At 47.8% G+C, this 14,724-nt stretch overlaps 1 protein-coding gene across 2 annotated transcripts in view; it reads left to right on the top strand.

Annotated features, from left to right (window-relative positions):
* The window catches only part of PLPP3 (phospholipid phosphatase 3), an 82,322-nt gene extending 68,210 nt beyond the window's left edge, over positions 1-14,112 (top strand). For both annotated transcript variants that reach the window (XM_022575778.3, XM_089922015.1), the window contains one exon: positions 12,162-14,112. In XM_022575778.3, the coding sequence (XP_022431486.2) occupies positions 12,162-12,287 (126 nt within the window). In that variant the 3' untranslated portion in view covers positions 12,288-14,112. The remainder of the gene's footprint in view (positions 1-12,161) is intronic.
* Positions 14,113-14,724: the final 612 nt, after the last annotated feature.

Below are 14,724 nucleotides of genomic sequence, written 5' to 3' on the forward strand. Positions count from 1 at the left end.
TTATTCTCCCTGTGTCACCAAGGCCTCTCAGAGATTCTAGCTCAGAGTAAGTGAATGTGTGTGTAATCAACACAAAGCTAGTACTCTTGAGAACATTCTCTTGAAGGCAGAGGGATGGATAAGGCACAGCCCTTACTTCCATAAAAATCCCAGTCTAGTTGCTCACAGCCAGGCCAAGCACAGGAGCTACAGTACAACGAGGGACTGTCACGGGGACTGGCCAGGGCACTTCGGCAGGCAGGTGAGGCAAGAAGAGGGGCAGGGAGTTGGGGCGATCAGAGTGGACACCACAAAGAAAGTAGCATCTGAGCTGCCGGCCAGCCTCATCCCAGGAGCCCTAGTCTAGGGACTGGCTGTTTTGAGGGCTTTATTCATTGCTTTCTTTCGTTTTTCTTTTCAGTCAAGGCTAGAAGGGAGAGAAACTGGGGGAGCAGACCGTTAATGAGAGCAGCTGTCACTGAGAGCTTGTTCTCTGAAGCTTGGCCCTTTAATGTGAAGTGACAGTGGGGGATGGGTGTTTGCACGACAGGGTAACCCTTTGCTGACCGTGCCCTCTGAGCTTTGCTCTAGGCAGGAGGTCAGCCCACGGGGGCCTGCTGTGGTGTTTCCTTCTCGGCGCCACTGCACTAATTAAAGTCTCCCGAATCCCCAATTAAAAAAATTGAAAGGTTGGGGGGGTCCTTCATAGCCTTCCCCTCTTTTATAGAGCACTCTCTACGCACAATGAGACAAAGTGTCCGGGAGGACCATGGTTTATTTTCGAGAAGGGAAATGATGGGTCTGACTTTTATCCTGTTTGGCTCGGGTGCACCGGAGCGCTGGGTAGGAATTTGGTCCTAGCGTTTGTCAAGCATCTACTCTATGCTAGCTCTGCTCTGGGTCCTTTACTCATCGGCTCCTTTTAGGGACACGAAGCCGTTGTATACCGCGGCCATTTTACAGATGAGGCCACTGAGGCTCAGAGAGATGACTCAAGTCATCTGAGGTCAGAGCTAGTCGACAGCGGCTCCCGGGATGATCACTGACTCCAAAGCTTTGCCCTCTGTGCTTGCCAAGGAGGCATGGTCACCCGAGGCATCAGCAGCCTAGGCAGCTGCGTACAGAGCAGAATTTAAGGGTGTCAGGGGCCTTCCCAACCCTTCGGGCTGATCCAGTTGCTGCTTTCCGTTTGAAAGCCTGTTTTACAGTGTCAAGATGGCTTAGAAAAGGGTTACAGACACCTTTCCCTGTCCCACTTAGCTGTGAACACATGAGGGTAGGGACTCGATATTAATCATTTTTCTCCCAGTGCCTGACTTCCAGCCTGGTCCTCAGGAGCTCATGGTCCTGGCTGGCTCAGCACTCCAGCGCTGAGTGAGCCGTTTCATTTAAGCCACCTGAGAGGCCAGGGCAAGACACTGGAGTCAGCCTAGGAGCTTGAGGATGCTCAGCTTGGGGAAGAGAAGGCAGTGGGTCACTTCCCATCAAAGGAAGTATAAGGACCAAGACCCTGAGTTGAGCCAGAGACGGGTCTGGGGAACCAAGAGGCCATCTGAGGAGACCGCGTGCTGGGGGAGGGGACCGTGAGGTGGCTGAAGGGCATCTGCCTCACGGGTTTTGCAGCTTTATCGGGTGCTTTTCCAGAGTTGTACCAGGTAGCTTGCAGCCTAGGCAGGAGCCTGTGGTCTCTGCTCTGCTGTGTCTCGAAGCAGAACTTGCCCCCAAGAATCAAGGCTGTCCTGGCACATACCAGGCAAAGCCGAGTTCTCTTCTCGCCCGTGAATGGGGCTGATATGAATGGATCTTAACACAGGGACATTACCTGAGCTTGGTTAGGAGGACCAAGAAAAGGCAGCCCAGTGAGGTACAAGGCCATCGCACAGAGGTCAAGGAACCCAGAAGCCATTTCCCACTCTGCCTGATAACCTCCTGAGCCAAGCTTCGATGGACCCCCGTCAACAGGGAAATCATATTTGCTGACATGCATTGAGAGCTCACGTGCCAGCCACTATGTTAAGCACTTTACATAGACCATCTCCAGCCCCCAAAGATCCTATTTTGAACCCTATACCCATCACTGTCCTCACTAAAAAGATGAGAAAATAGGGACTAAGGAGGATGAAGTAACAAGGAGAGGGTAGAGTGTAGAGGGTCGACCCCAGGGCGGTCCAGCAGAGACAGGTCTGAAGACCCCAGACTCTTCTTATAAGGCCTCATCTCCTGCCCCTCTCACGTCCCTTCACCTCCAGGCACATGAAACTTATCAAGATTTTTCAACACCCTGAGCTCTTATCTTAGACAGCTGTCCCCTTTTGATGGAGCACACTGTTCCAGTTTCACCCCATCTCTGATGAAACCTGTGTTAGTTCCCCATGTTGCTGCTCTGACAAATTACTACAAACTTAGTGACTTAAAATGACACATTAATTTTCTTAGAGTTCTTGAGTTCGGAATTCCAAAATGGGTCTCAATGGGCTAAAATCAAGGTGTTGGTAGGGCTGGATTCCTTCCGGAGGCTCTAGGGAGAGTCTGTTTCTTTGACGTTTCCAGCTTCCAGAGGCTGCCGGCATTCTTTGGCTCGTGGCCCCTTCCCCCGTCTTCAAAACCAGCAGCGTAGCATCTTCATCTCTCTTTCATTCTCTCTGACCTCTGCTTACATCTTCACATCTCCTTCTGTGACTCTGACTCTCCTGCCTCCCTCTTACGAGAACCCCTGTGATTACATTGGGCCCACCTGGGTGATCCAGGATACTCTCCCCATCTCGAAATCTTTAACTTAATCACATCTGCAAAGTCCATTTTGCCATGTAAGGTAACATATTCACAGGTCCTGGGGATTAGGACGTGGGCATCTTTGGGGGTCTGTTGTTTAGTCTAGCATACCTTCTCTTCTGTCTTTTCTGACGACAGATTGCCTAACTGTCTTCTAATGCTCCCATAGTCCTTTGCATGTTTTTCCTGCTATGACATTCAGCCTGGTTCTGTCATAATTGTTCAGATGTCTGTCTCCCCAACTAGACTATGGGTGCCTTAAGAGCAGAATCCATGGCTTAACCCTCTCGTTGTTCATTATCAGTGCCTGGTACAGTGGCTGACACACAATAGCTACTTGATAAGCATTGGCTAAAGAATGAATGATGAATTAGCCTGTAACCCCAGGCAAGACACTTCCTCTTGAGCCTAGTTTTCTCATCTTAATTGATCTTGGAGGCCCTTAGCTCCATGACCTTCTCCCACAGAGATTCCGAGGCACAGCCAACTTTGGACTTCGTAGTAACTGAGCTGGACCTGCCTTCTCAGTTGGAACTGTCTCCATGTAATGCCCATGTAGGTGACCTCTATTTGGGGATCATGACATGTCTTTAAGTCCCCAGGGTGTACAGTGCATCACTCCAGAATGTTGGCTCAGCCACTGCAGAGCCTTGGGCAACAGGCCATGACAGCCAAGCACTTTTACCCGGGTCTGTTGAGAGTAAGTCCTGTCACAGCAAAAAGACATGTCTAGACAAAAATCACATGCCAAACAGGAGAGGGTTTGGTCCCCTCCCTCACTGCTTACTAGCTGAACGCTTTCCAGAGGAGGAGGGCAATGGCAGCCAACACAGACAAAAAACCTACACAGTGTCGTGAACTCAACACAGAGACACGGACACGCAGGGGCAGAAGGGCAGGCACACTGATGTACATCTTCACACATGTGGACGGAGGTGCACAGGACAGAGGCACGGGGACAGACCCAGTCGTACCCAGACACAGACATCCATCCTCTTTCCGTCACCAGCACTCAGAATCACAGATACACAGACAGGCCAAGGCAAACACAGGCACATGCTCACACACACACACACACACACACACACACACACACACACACACACACAGCCACCCCTCCCAAGATGTGAACTCTACAGCTGGGCTCACCATTCCCACCCCTGGCGTAACTCAGGGACCTGGACGAAGCGACAGACCTCGGTTCATTTCCTATCTGGTGACAACTTGACTATCTGTCCACCTCCTCCCTGACCCTCCAACAGATGGCAAATTGTGGGGCCCTGGGAGGGGTCAGGGCAGGGCCAGGCCGCCATGGCTGTGGGTGCAGCAGAGGAAGCAGCTGCTCGTGAATTTCATAAACATGCAGCAGAGTCTTTCCTGGTTTTCCTCTTGCAGGGTGTGTGGCTCAGCCAGCAGTCGCTCTTTTGTGTGCTGCTATCTTCCTCCAGGATGTAGGGAAGGGCGAGGATGTTCTTTGTCTCTGCCGCAGTTAGGTGACCCTGGGAGAAAGGACAAGTGAGAATGTGAATGGAAGAAGGGTTCAGTGATGACAGCCCCCCAAGGGGAAAATGGGGCACAGAGAGAGGATGGGACACACCCAAGGACTCATGGTGGCGGAGTAGGAACCAGATCTTGGCTCTCTTGATCCTATCTCAAAGGATTAAACTAGTAAACTCCAAACACGTGTAGTCTATGCCCTGAATTTGTGAGATCTTCTGTAACAGGAGATTCCCATCTATTTCCACTGGATTCATTCCACTACTGCCTGGGCACAGGGGAATGGATGAAATGACCTCCCGAATCATTTCTTGCCCTGCAAAAGCCTAGCTCTTTGCCCAGAAGCCCTGGGGCTGACCTTGTCATCCTGGGCCTCTACTCTCAGGTGGGCAGGGGTGCCAGGAACCCCTGGGTGTGGGAGAGGGAAGGAAGCAGAGGCAGGGGTAAACTTTGCCCCCCAATAGGTAATGACAATTTGCACAGTTCTTCTAAAATCTCCTTTCTCATTCCCCTGCTGAGATGAATGGGGTAGATGGTGAGGCAGAGACTCAGAAGGGGGAGTTGTATTCCTGCCACTCAGGCATATTGGGCAAGTCACTTCCTCTCAGCTGCCTTTTCCCACCCCGCGATGTGGGGATGATACGTCTTAACATCACCTGATCTTTGGATGGAGGATTCAGTGAATTAAAGGTGCCTCATTCTTGACACATGCAACGCATTGATCAGATGTGTTTTGCGTGTTAAGTATGGGGCCTTGTTTTAAATATTCACAGCTGAAAAGAATTGGTCCTTAAAGAGCTTCGAGTGCAGTAGTTTCCCAGCCATGATCCGTAATAAGAAATACATTATAACCCAATAGAGGTACCCACACATAACTAAAAGATTTCACAAAATAAGACTTAGGCTTACTGTATGTGATACATTCTAATATTTTAAATTTAACCCTTAAGAATGCTGGTAGTAACCGCCCAGTAAATTGATTTTAAACTTACTAATGACTTGTGACATGCAGTTTGAAAAACACTGGGCTATTGGGGACAGGCACGTAAACACACAAGTGCGGTAGAAGGGCACAGCCATTAGGATGAGATCCTGTCCTGGGGACAGTGAGGGCTTGAGAGAGGGGAGAGCTCATTCTTCTTGAGGGTGCTGGAAGACTGGAAGAATTCCTGGAGGAGGAGAATCTCGAGCAATGAATGGATATTTTCTGAGATACAAAAGATAAGGAAGGGCATTTCATGCAAAAGGAATAACACAAAGACATGGAGATGGATGGGAACATGGTATGTCTTCTGACCCTAAAAAGTTCAGAATGATGGAACTTGTGGAATATTTGGGGGAAGTCAATAATAGTAGCTCTCTTTACCCTTTCAGCTTCAAAAGGTGGGATTTCTAGAAGTAGGCCCCTGCCTTCCTCTAACCTCTGTTATTCTTGGGTACCGTGTTCCTGAACTCTAGCTGATACTGGATCTAGCATCTTAGTGACTGCCATCAGCCCTCTGGGTCCTCCTTACCAGAAACCCTCCTTTGTATTAGCCAAGAAGTGCCTTCCTGTGAGACTCCTTACAGGGCTCAGACGCCTATTCTCCTCCAGAATTGCCCACGACTTTCCTCTGGTGCTCCAAACCCTCCTTCTTTTTACGGGACCAGCTCCCTTCGTGACCCTCAGTAGCAGTGATGGTCATGAATGATGGTAACTGAGGGAGGATTTGAAGAGCTCTTTATAGGTATGAAGCGTTTTCATGTGAATTCTTCCATTTAAGCCTGGCAGAAACTGTGAGAAGGTAGATTTTTAAATAATGGTAGCACACAAATGCAGGGCAGGCCCATCCTCTGAAATCATAAACCTCTTCATTTTGCATAAATGCAAGTCTAGACGAGAGTGTGACTTGGCCTGGGTCATAGAGCAGTAGCAATTTAGGGACTAGATCCTGCTGCCTGACTCCTCGTATGACACTTTCTACCTCATCAAGTGCCCTTTCAGATATACCAGGAAATTACTCAGTACGGACACTGACAAGTTCCCGTGCCAGAAAATCACTGAAAGGCCTCTCCTGAGGTCAAAAAATAATTACTGCAATCAAGTAACTCCCATTTAGTCAAAAGACAGGGCTGCCAAAGATGACTTTTCTTTAGACGGCACTTATTATACGTAGGGCATGAGAGTGAGCTGAGACCCAAGGCAAAGAAAATTATTCCTTAATCAATGAGATTGTTTATTACGGTAGAGCAGGATGCCCAAAGGATATCCCAAGACCAGGGCATCAGGGTGTATGCAACAGGGGCAGCCCATGGTTTCTCTCCTCACAAGGGGGATGGCCTAGATTTATTGAGGCTACGCTTGCTGGGCTCTGAGCACAGTTCATTCGCTTTGAGTATCTCATTGTCTAAAGGGGAAGCATGACATAGCATTTATAGCATTATGTCTGCACTCGAGCCTGTAGGCCTCATGCGAAGACAGAAGTTCATTAAAAGTTCAGCGTGGGTACCAAAGAGAGCAGATTCGAGCAGCTTAAGGAAGGGCTCCTGGAGCCCAGTGTATAGATAAGGAAGCTGCTCTCAGAGAGATTACAAGATGTCTAAGACACACAGCCAGTGAGTGGCAGGTCTATGGCTTGAGCCCGTCTGTTCATCTCCATGGACTGTCCACTAATGGCTCTCCTCACTCGAGTCTACATAACAAACACCACTAGTGTTTGTTCAATGCAGATTCTAGGCCACACTTCTAGTAGGTCTGGGTGGGCCCAGGAATCCGCTTTTTCAAGAAGCACCCTGCTGATTCGGAGATAGACGATCTGAAGATTATACCTTGAGAAACATTGGAATAGACAACTCTGTTCTGATTCTGAGATTCCAAAATTCTTCCACTCTTATGTTTATTTGCTCCGTGTTGGCATCTAAGCTCAACGAGGGCTTATAAAAATTTCAATATATAAGGATGTGGTGCCTGTCTTCAAGAAGTTCTCTCAAGGAGTTCTCAGGACTTGAAACACTCAGGGACTCCAGAAATATTTAAAGGACAATTTTGTTGTCATAATCTGCCCTTAACAAAATGACACTCAGGGCTTGCTGACTCAGCAATTTGCAGCAATGGGAGTGGAAACCTGGCTGCAGACGAGACTTTTTGTTTCTGGCCAGTGGTTCTTGGTGAGCTCCAGGCAGGCAGCGCCTAGGCCAGGCTGGGCTGTGTGCTGTGCGCGTCTCCAGAGCTGGTGAATGCTGGCAACGAGACATTGGAAGCATCTTCCTCTTTGATTGTGCTGACTCATTCCCCAAAATAGCCCCAGAAATTATTGGACTTTGAGAGCATATCCTACCTGCCCTGTGGAAAACTCCCATCTCATATGGTCTTCATGTCTGGCTTGAATCTATACAGGCTTTCACCTATTTGTCCATATTCTCAATCATTTCAATTTTCCCCTCTCTAATTTTCCTTGTTTCTGGTTCCTTCTCTTGTTTCTTTTCTTTCCACCCAAGGGGCAGGGGAAGAGACGTGACTTGATGTGGGTAGGCACTGAACACGCAAGCCAGTGATTATTGCTCTGTTTATTAACAAGCCCTACTTGCTCATTTTGTGACATCATATAATCCTTTGAGTAAACCTCTGAGGTAGGCATTGTATCCCTCATTCAGGTATTTTGCTGAAAATGGCAAAACTTGGATTTAAAGACAAGTCTGTCCCACTACCAAGAGCAAAGCCTGTGCTACATGTGTAGGATGGAGAGTGGGAGGTGGTGACCCAATGGCACAGTAACAAGAGTCGCCATTTAGAAGGAGACTCCTGTACATTTCTCATCTCGTTACCGCCAACAGGATTCCTCCAGCCAGGAGTTGCCTTGTTTGTGTGTTTGCTCTTGGTGGAAGGGCTTCATTGTCTTGAGTGCTTGTCTGAATCAGATTACTACACCCTCAGATCACAGAAGAGCTTGCCTTTCTGACTCGGGAGAAGGTCAGAACCACTTTCCCAAGCAAATATTTGAGGGAGCCAGAATTTTAGAAGGCAGAGGAAAGCAGAGCTGTCATTTTTCCCCTAGCGTAGTTACCCAAACTTTAAGAGTTTCGCTGGGAACAGGTGAGAGATTTCTAGAGTTGAAAACAAAACTAGAAATAAAAGCATTATGTCCCCCTGCACACATACATGCCGCCTCCATCAACGGCAGTTGTGTCCTCAACGTTTCAAACACCCATCTCTTCTTTGTCTTCACTGCATGGTGATCTTACAGGACTCATCCTCTCCTAGATTCTGCAACAGTGTCCTGACCGGGACCCCTGTCTTCGGGCCCTCTGCTCCCTTTCTGACGCCTTCTCCTTCTTAGGTAATCATGATCTTAATGCAAGTCTTCCCAACGTGCTGCTTCCCTGTTTCAGCCTTGACAGTGGCTCCTCGGGCTGTGCCAGACCCCTTCTCAGTATCTGGCTCCCCCTCCAGCCTCCCTGACCGCTCAGCCCTCCCTATACTGAGCTTCCTGCGGCTCCTGAACGAGCTGGGCTCCCTCACTCCTGTGCCTTTGCACGCGCTACTCCCTTTGCCTAGAATAACATTCCTGGCATTCACCACCTGGCTTACTCCTACTTATCCTTCAAAGCTAAGCTCAAATATACCTCCTTTGGGGGAAGCCTTCTAAGGCCCTCTCCCCTCCACTTCAGCCTGGGTTAGATGCCACATTCTCTGTGTTGCTTTAACACCCCGGCTTTCCTCTGTCATAATCCTCAGAACACTATTGTAACTGCTCTATTTACCCGGATCTCTCCCTCATTGCCCTGTGAGCTCTTGGAGGGCAAAGAACTCTCTCTCTTCTGTACATTTATCATCTCAGGGCTTTGGCACGGAGCAGATGTTCAATAAGTCTTTACTGATTGCACTTTTCAAAAAAGCAATTTGTGAAGGTAGAGGAGAAGAGAAATGGAATGGAAAGCATACGCTCAGGATAGGAGAACTTAAAATTCTCCCTGGTGCTTCACGCCTAGATTTCGTGTTTGCCAAGACTGTCGTCTGATCGGCTCTTTCACACCACAGAGGAGGTCTGTGCAGTGGGGCTGTGGGCTGGGAGTGGGTTTGTCCCTCAGACCTGGGGTAGCCACCTAATTCGTATAGACCCTTCCCAGCCTGGGCCTCTGGGTTTTCTTTCCAGGTGGAAATCACCTTCTGCAGGAAATAGAACTGGCCTTTCCTAGTCCTTTTTGTATTCTGCTGTTCAAGCATGAAGACGGAGCCCTGTTTGAGTCTTGATGGGATCGTGTTTCATGATCCCCCAAAAAGTGTTTGCGTAACCTCAGGCCATGCTGAAGGCAAAATACAGCTTAAGGGGGGATCCTGCTGGACCCGACTCCACTTTTTATCTTGCCGCTGGGGTGTGTGCATGTGACGTGGGAGGGTGTGGTCCCCCTGACATCCGTAGGCGTTCTCCGTTGCCGATAAGATCCAAGGCCAGAGTGCTTGTTTCCAGTGGAAAGAAGTGGAGGAATTCAACAGCAAACATTTTATAAGCTCCTGGTGTGTGCAAGGCTCAATGCAAAGGGCTGTGGGTGATGTGGGATGATTAGGGCTGGGCTGCATCCTCAGGAAGCCTCTCATTAGGAAGAAAGACTGATGGGCAAAGTTTTGGAGACACGAGAGGACGTGGCTTACTCTAGGCCCAGACACGACCTTGGTACCCACGCAAGGAACGCCTTTATTGAACTATGTGCCAGATGCAGGTTTAGTTCTTATCAAGTACCTTCTTGCCTTTAACCTTCATTTCATTCCTATCTTGCAGTTCGGAAACGGAAACTCTTAACATGTAGTGGATATGAGCTCAGGAAATTAAACTGGGAAGTCAGCCAGTAGATGGAGGCGGTATCGGGATCTTGAAGGGAGGGATGTTTGTGTGAGGGTGTCCCCTGCCATCTTTGCCCTCAGCACATGGCACACAGGCTGGGAGAAAGATCTCTAAGAAATGAGATCCGTAAGAACCCTTATTTGGTGGCACTCGCTGCTAGGCTGGAGAAAGTGGAGTTCAGAGCCAGCGATGGAGAGATTGACCGAAATCTCTTCCTCGGGGACAAAGTGAAGGAGGAAGGGGAAGGTAATTTCCAGGTAGAGATGAGGACATGGGCTCTCCACCTGTCAGAGAAGAGTTGAAAAGCTTAATGATCTCCTATAACTTTAATCATGTTTGTTCAGATTTCCTTATACTGGGGGCGCCTGAAACCCCCCTTCCCCACCTGTTTGTAAAGGGTTCCCGTGCAGGGGAGCCTAGGGCCTCCTGGCAGGGTTGGGTACAAACCTTTTCTCTCCTGGTTCTCAAGCTGGCCCTGGCTACGAGACAAACCTTTCTGTGCCACGGTTCTCACTGTTCACACCTCCTTAGAAAAGAAAGAGACAAAAGGCTTAATTTTTTCCTTTGCAAAATGGTACATTCAATAGCACTCAGGCTGCAAATGTCTTAAAATGTTCCATTTCTTGGCTAATATTTCACTTCCTTGCTGTAGGATAGAAATCGCCTAGCCTTCTTTCTGTATATATATATACATATATATATATATTTTTTTAACCAAAAACTAGTAATGAAATGTTTAAGTAATATATATATAATGGGTACAAAAATTCAAAACATACAATACAAAGGATTTTATGGTGGCCAGTAAATAAGCCTCTGCTTCCCATTTGCCTTCTAGTCACCCCATTCTCCTGGGGTGACCAGCATCACCTGTGTCTTGCTGTGATTTTGATTGCACTTTGCTGATGGCTGTATCTACAGAGAGAACACTGTAGAAATTGGTTCAGCAAAGGATCCAAGTCACTTCTGTGGCCAGGCCCTGGCTGCAGAGCCTTGGTATTGGTGCAGTCTTATTAAGAACTTCATTTTCTTGCCTATAATGTGCCCTGAATGAAGTCACAGGGCCGTCATTATTAGTGAGCGCGTGACCATCTGCAGGACAGACTCTTCCATCCAGAGAGCCGTTAGCCATAAGACCTTTGAAGTGTTTTAGCCACTAAAACACTAGTGGCTAAACTCAGCCATATGTTTCCTATTAAATTACATGACTGACAGCTGCCTCTTATGGCTACTTAGTACAAACGCCTGTTGCTTAATGGCTCAAATGGATATCTGTGTATTTATTTTGCCACCTAATACAAAGCATAAATTTTTCTTACGCTGGTAACTTAGCAAGTTCTTGAATCTTTCATCATAAGCTAATTGAGACCGGAACTCTGCCCGAGCCATCCTTATACCCTTGTGGGTAAGCGTTCAAGTAAACGTTTCTCAGCGATTCTAAGAACGACTCCGTGAGGGCACATGCTCAGGAGGAGGAAGGAGGTTGGGAATAAGCGATAGGAGAATTTTTGTTGACCTTTCCACCGGGTTAGTTGCTGACTCCTTCAGTCAGGAGACCCTGGCTTCTCGACCCCCATCAAATTGTTGACATCACTGGGCTTTCAGGAAAAGGTGATAGCGACTGCTTCCTTGCTCCAGCGCCTGCCGATAGGAATTCATACTGGCTGATCTCTTTTGGTTACACCCTAGATTCCTTTGTGAGGAAAGGGAAAGTATCACGGACTAATGACGGTGACTAATTATGACTTGCTTCCTTTGTGTGAGAACTTATCTTTCACTGCTACTCATTTACCTTGAGAAATAAGGAAGTGGAGCTTGCACATAGGGGGCACTGGACTGAGAGCCCACGGAAGTGCGGGCTGCCCCTGCCATGGCTGTGCAACGTCGGGCGTGTCACTGCCTTTCTCTGGGCCTCAGTTTTCCTCTCTGTACAAGAAGAATTGGACTCTGTGGTCTCCTTGGTCCTTCGTATTCAAAGATCTACAGTTTGGGGGCGCCTTTCTCTAAAGTCTATGCTCCTATGGTCTTGCCTTTGCCTCTCCCCAAGGCTCAGATGTCAGTGACTGATTGGGATCTCTGATTTTGTGCTTCTAGGTTTTCTTCGTGTCTGACCTCTTCAAGACCAAGACGACACTCTCCCTGCCTCCTCCTGCTATCAGGAAGGACATCCTTTCACCTGTGGACATTATCGACAGGAACAGTCACCACAACATGGTGTAGGTACTACCCACCTCCTGAGCTGTTTTTGGAAAATGACTGCTGACAGCAAGTTTTTGCTGCTCTCCTATCTCATCAGACAGTAGAATGTAGGGAAAAACTTTTTGCCCGACTGATTTTTAAAAAGGAAAAAAAAAAGTCTTACCTTGTGGCCTTCCAAAATAGGTAGTGTTCACCTATATGGAAACAACAGCAAAGTAACAGCAAGTGCGGGAATGCTGGATGTGCAGTTGGTTTAAGTGTTCATGTTCTAGTGAACACAGGCTTGTTCTGGAACAAACACTAAGATGATTTGAGTAGAGCCTGCCGGTCACCTGTGTGACCTGAGGAATCCCAGGCCTGTTGGAAAAGCTCAAATTCACCTTGTAGCACACGACGCCAGAAATAGCACTGAATCAAGAAAATAGCCATCGGGGGCTCCCCTGTTGTGTCTCTCTGTCCACACCACTCGATTCTCCACTGTGACTTTGGTTCAGGACTCTTATTTGTTTGTTTGTTTTTGTTTTTAACTCTAAGAAGAGAGCACGTTTGCTCAGTCAAGCGATCAGATCCTGAATCCAAATTCCCAGTTGTGAAGCCTTATCATTCACTTCCTCAGCCCGTAGGCCAGCAACCACAGTCCCTCACTTTAGTGATTAGGTGACTCTTTGTGGATGAGTGAATTTCACAAATAGCACAATTTCAGAAGCGCTCGAGGGCACAGGCCCTCCCGTGTCTTCTCTTGATGCACCAGCCTGTGATGCTGAGATGTTAATTACAGGATGCTGATGTTGTGTACGTCAATCACCAGGGCACTGCCACGCTCAGGTAGTGATGGTTAGCTTCGGTTACTGCTTTCTTCCTGGAAACCCTTGCTGGGTGCCCACCGGGATTGCCTGGGAGCGCCCGGAGACGAGCAAAGATGTGGTCTGCCATCAGCTGATGGAAAGCAGCCTTCCATGCAAGAGATGAAGGAGTGGAGGGGGCAGAATGAAAAGTGAAGCAACCCTTTGGCTACTCAAAGTCTGAATGAGCCAGAGTAGCAGACAGTCTCACATCCCAGAGGCTGCCCTTCCAGATAAAGTGGGGGTCTCTGGGGGAGCCGCTCTTGCTAAGCTGTGTAAAGCACTATTGTCTTGGGGTTGATCTCTAGGGCAGTTCTTGGTAGGTTCTGCTGGGCAGAACACGTGGGTTAAATCTCCGTAGAGTTTCCTCATCCTCTCTCCGTAAGTGCCCTTCCAAGCAAGGTCCCACTCGAGGCAGCAGACAGGGACCGCTTCTACTGAACCTTTGAGGAAAGGAGGAAGGAAGAAATGCTTTCAGATCTCGGATGCAAACCTTTCAAAGGGCTAAATGTAACCACATGGGTCAACCACATGCACATCCTTACAACAGAAGCCGTCCTTTCATTTCAACTTATAGCAAGCTATGATTTTTATATATAAATATTATATAAATAATGTATAAAACATTAAAAGTTAACTATGTAAAATATTATTTCTGAAACAATTTTAGCTATATCCACTATGACTATAAACTGTGTCTCGACCTGTGTTATTTACATTAGCTGCTTACAAAAGCATGGAGTTCATTTTTTTTTAATATCAACTAAAATATTGTAGTTCTGTGCTAGACATTGTTTTTACAATGAAAGAAATAACTGCAAATAGAGAAAACTGTATAAAAACATTAAATTGTCAGTATTTTTGTAAGGTTCCATTTTGTAAAGAGAATAATATTCAAAGACTTTTGTAGAATACAAAGTGAAAACTTGTATCTGCGAAACTATACTTGTATTAAAGGTGCTTTTTAAATAAAAGCTCATAACAACTAAGGAGGGAGTTGGAAGCTCGGAATGATTGAGGGGGTTGGTCTTGGGTGGGTGGGAGGAGGGGGACTTGAAGGCTGTGCTCCTCGAGGGGGCTCGCCGCCCCTCAGGGCATCACCGTGGGATTCTCTCAATGGAAAATATGGTGGCCATGGTACTGTCGATAGGGATGCCCCAAGCTCTTTCATCTCTGAGAGCCTGTTTGCAGAGTGAACAGAGAGAGCTCCGGTCCTGCTCTCCTCTCAGGGTCTTCTAAAGAGCTTCTGTATTCAAAAGGGGGGTTTCCTCGGGCAGGGGGAGCTGTGGGTCCCCGAAAGCAGATAAGGAGCAGGCTGTAGATAAGGTGTGCTTCGGGAGGTAACAAAGGGAGTCCTTTACCCAGCCTGCGACATCAAAGGAAGGAGGCTGCACCGCTAAGAATGGTATTTGCCCCCTGCTTTCCTTCCCTGTGTCTCCCCAGCCTGGAAGAAGAGGGGAAGCTGGACGTTCACTCATATTGTTTAAGCACCTGCGTGCCAGGCGCTGTGGCCTATTTGTCACTTTTGATCCTTCCAGCAGTTCTTATTTTGAGAAATAAGGACTGCTAAGGAATGCAAAGATGATGTTTAAGGTCGTAGAGGAGTAAACTGCAGG

Source organism: Delphinapterus leucas, chromosome 1 (genome assembly GCF_059928025.1).
Source record: "Delphinapterus leucas isolate spDelLeu-1000000601 "Yukka" chromosome 1, BTC_Dleu_Yukka2, whole genome shotgun sequence".
Lineage (NCBI taxonomy): Eukaryota > Metazoa > Chordata > Mammalia > Artiodactyla > Monodontidae > Delphinapterus > Delphinapterus leucas.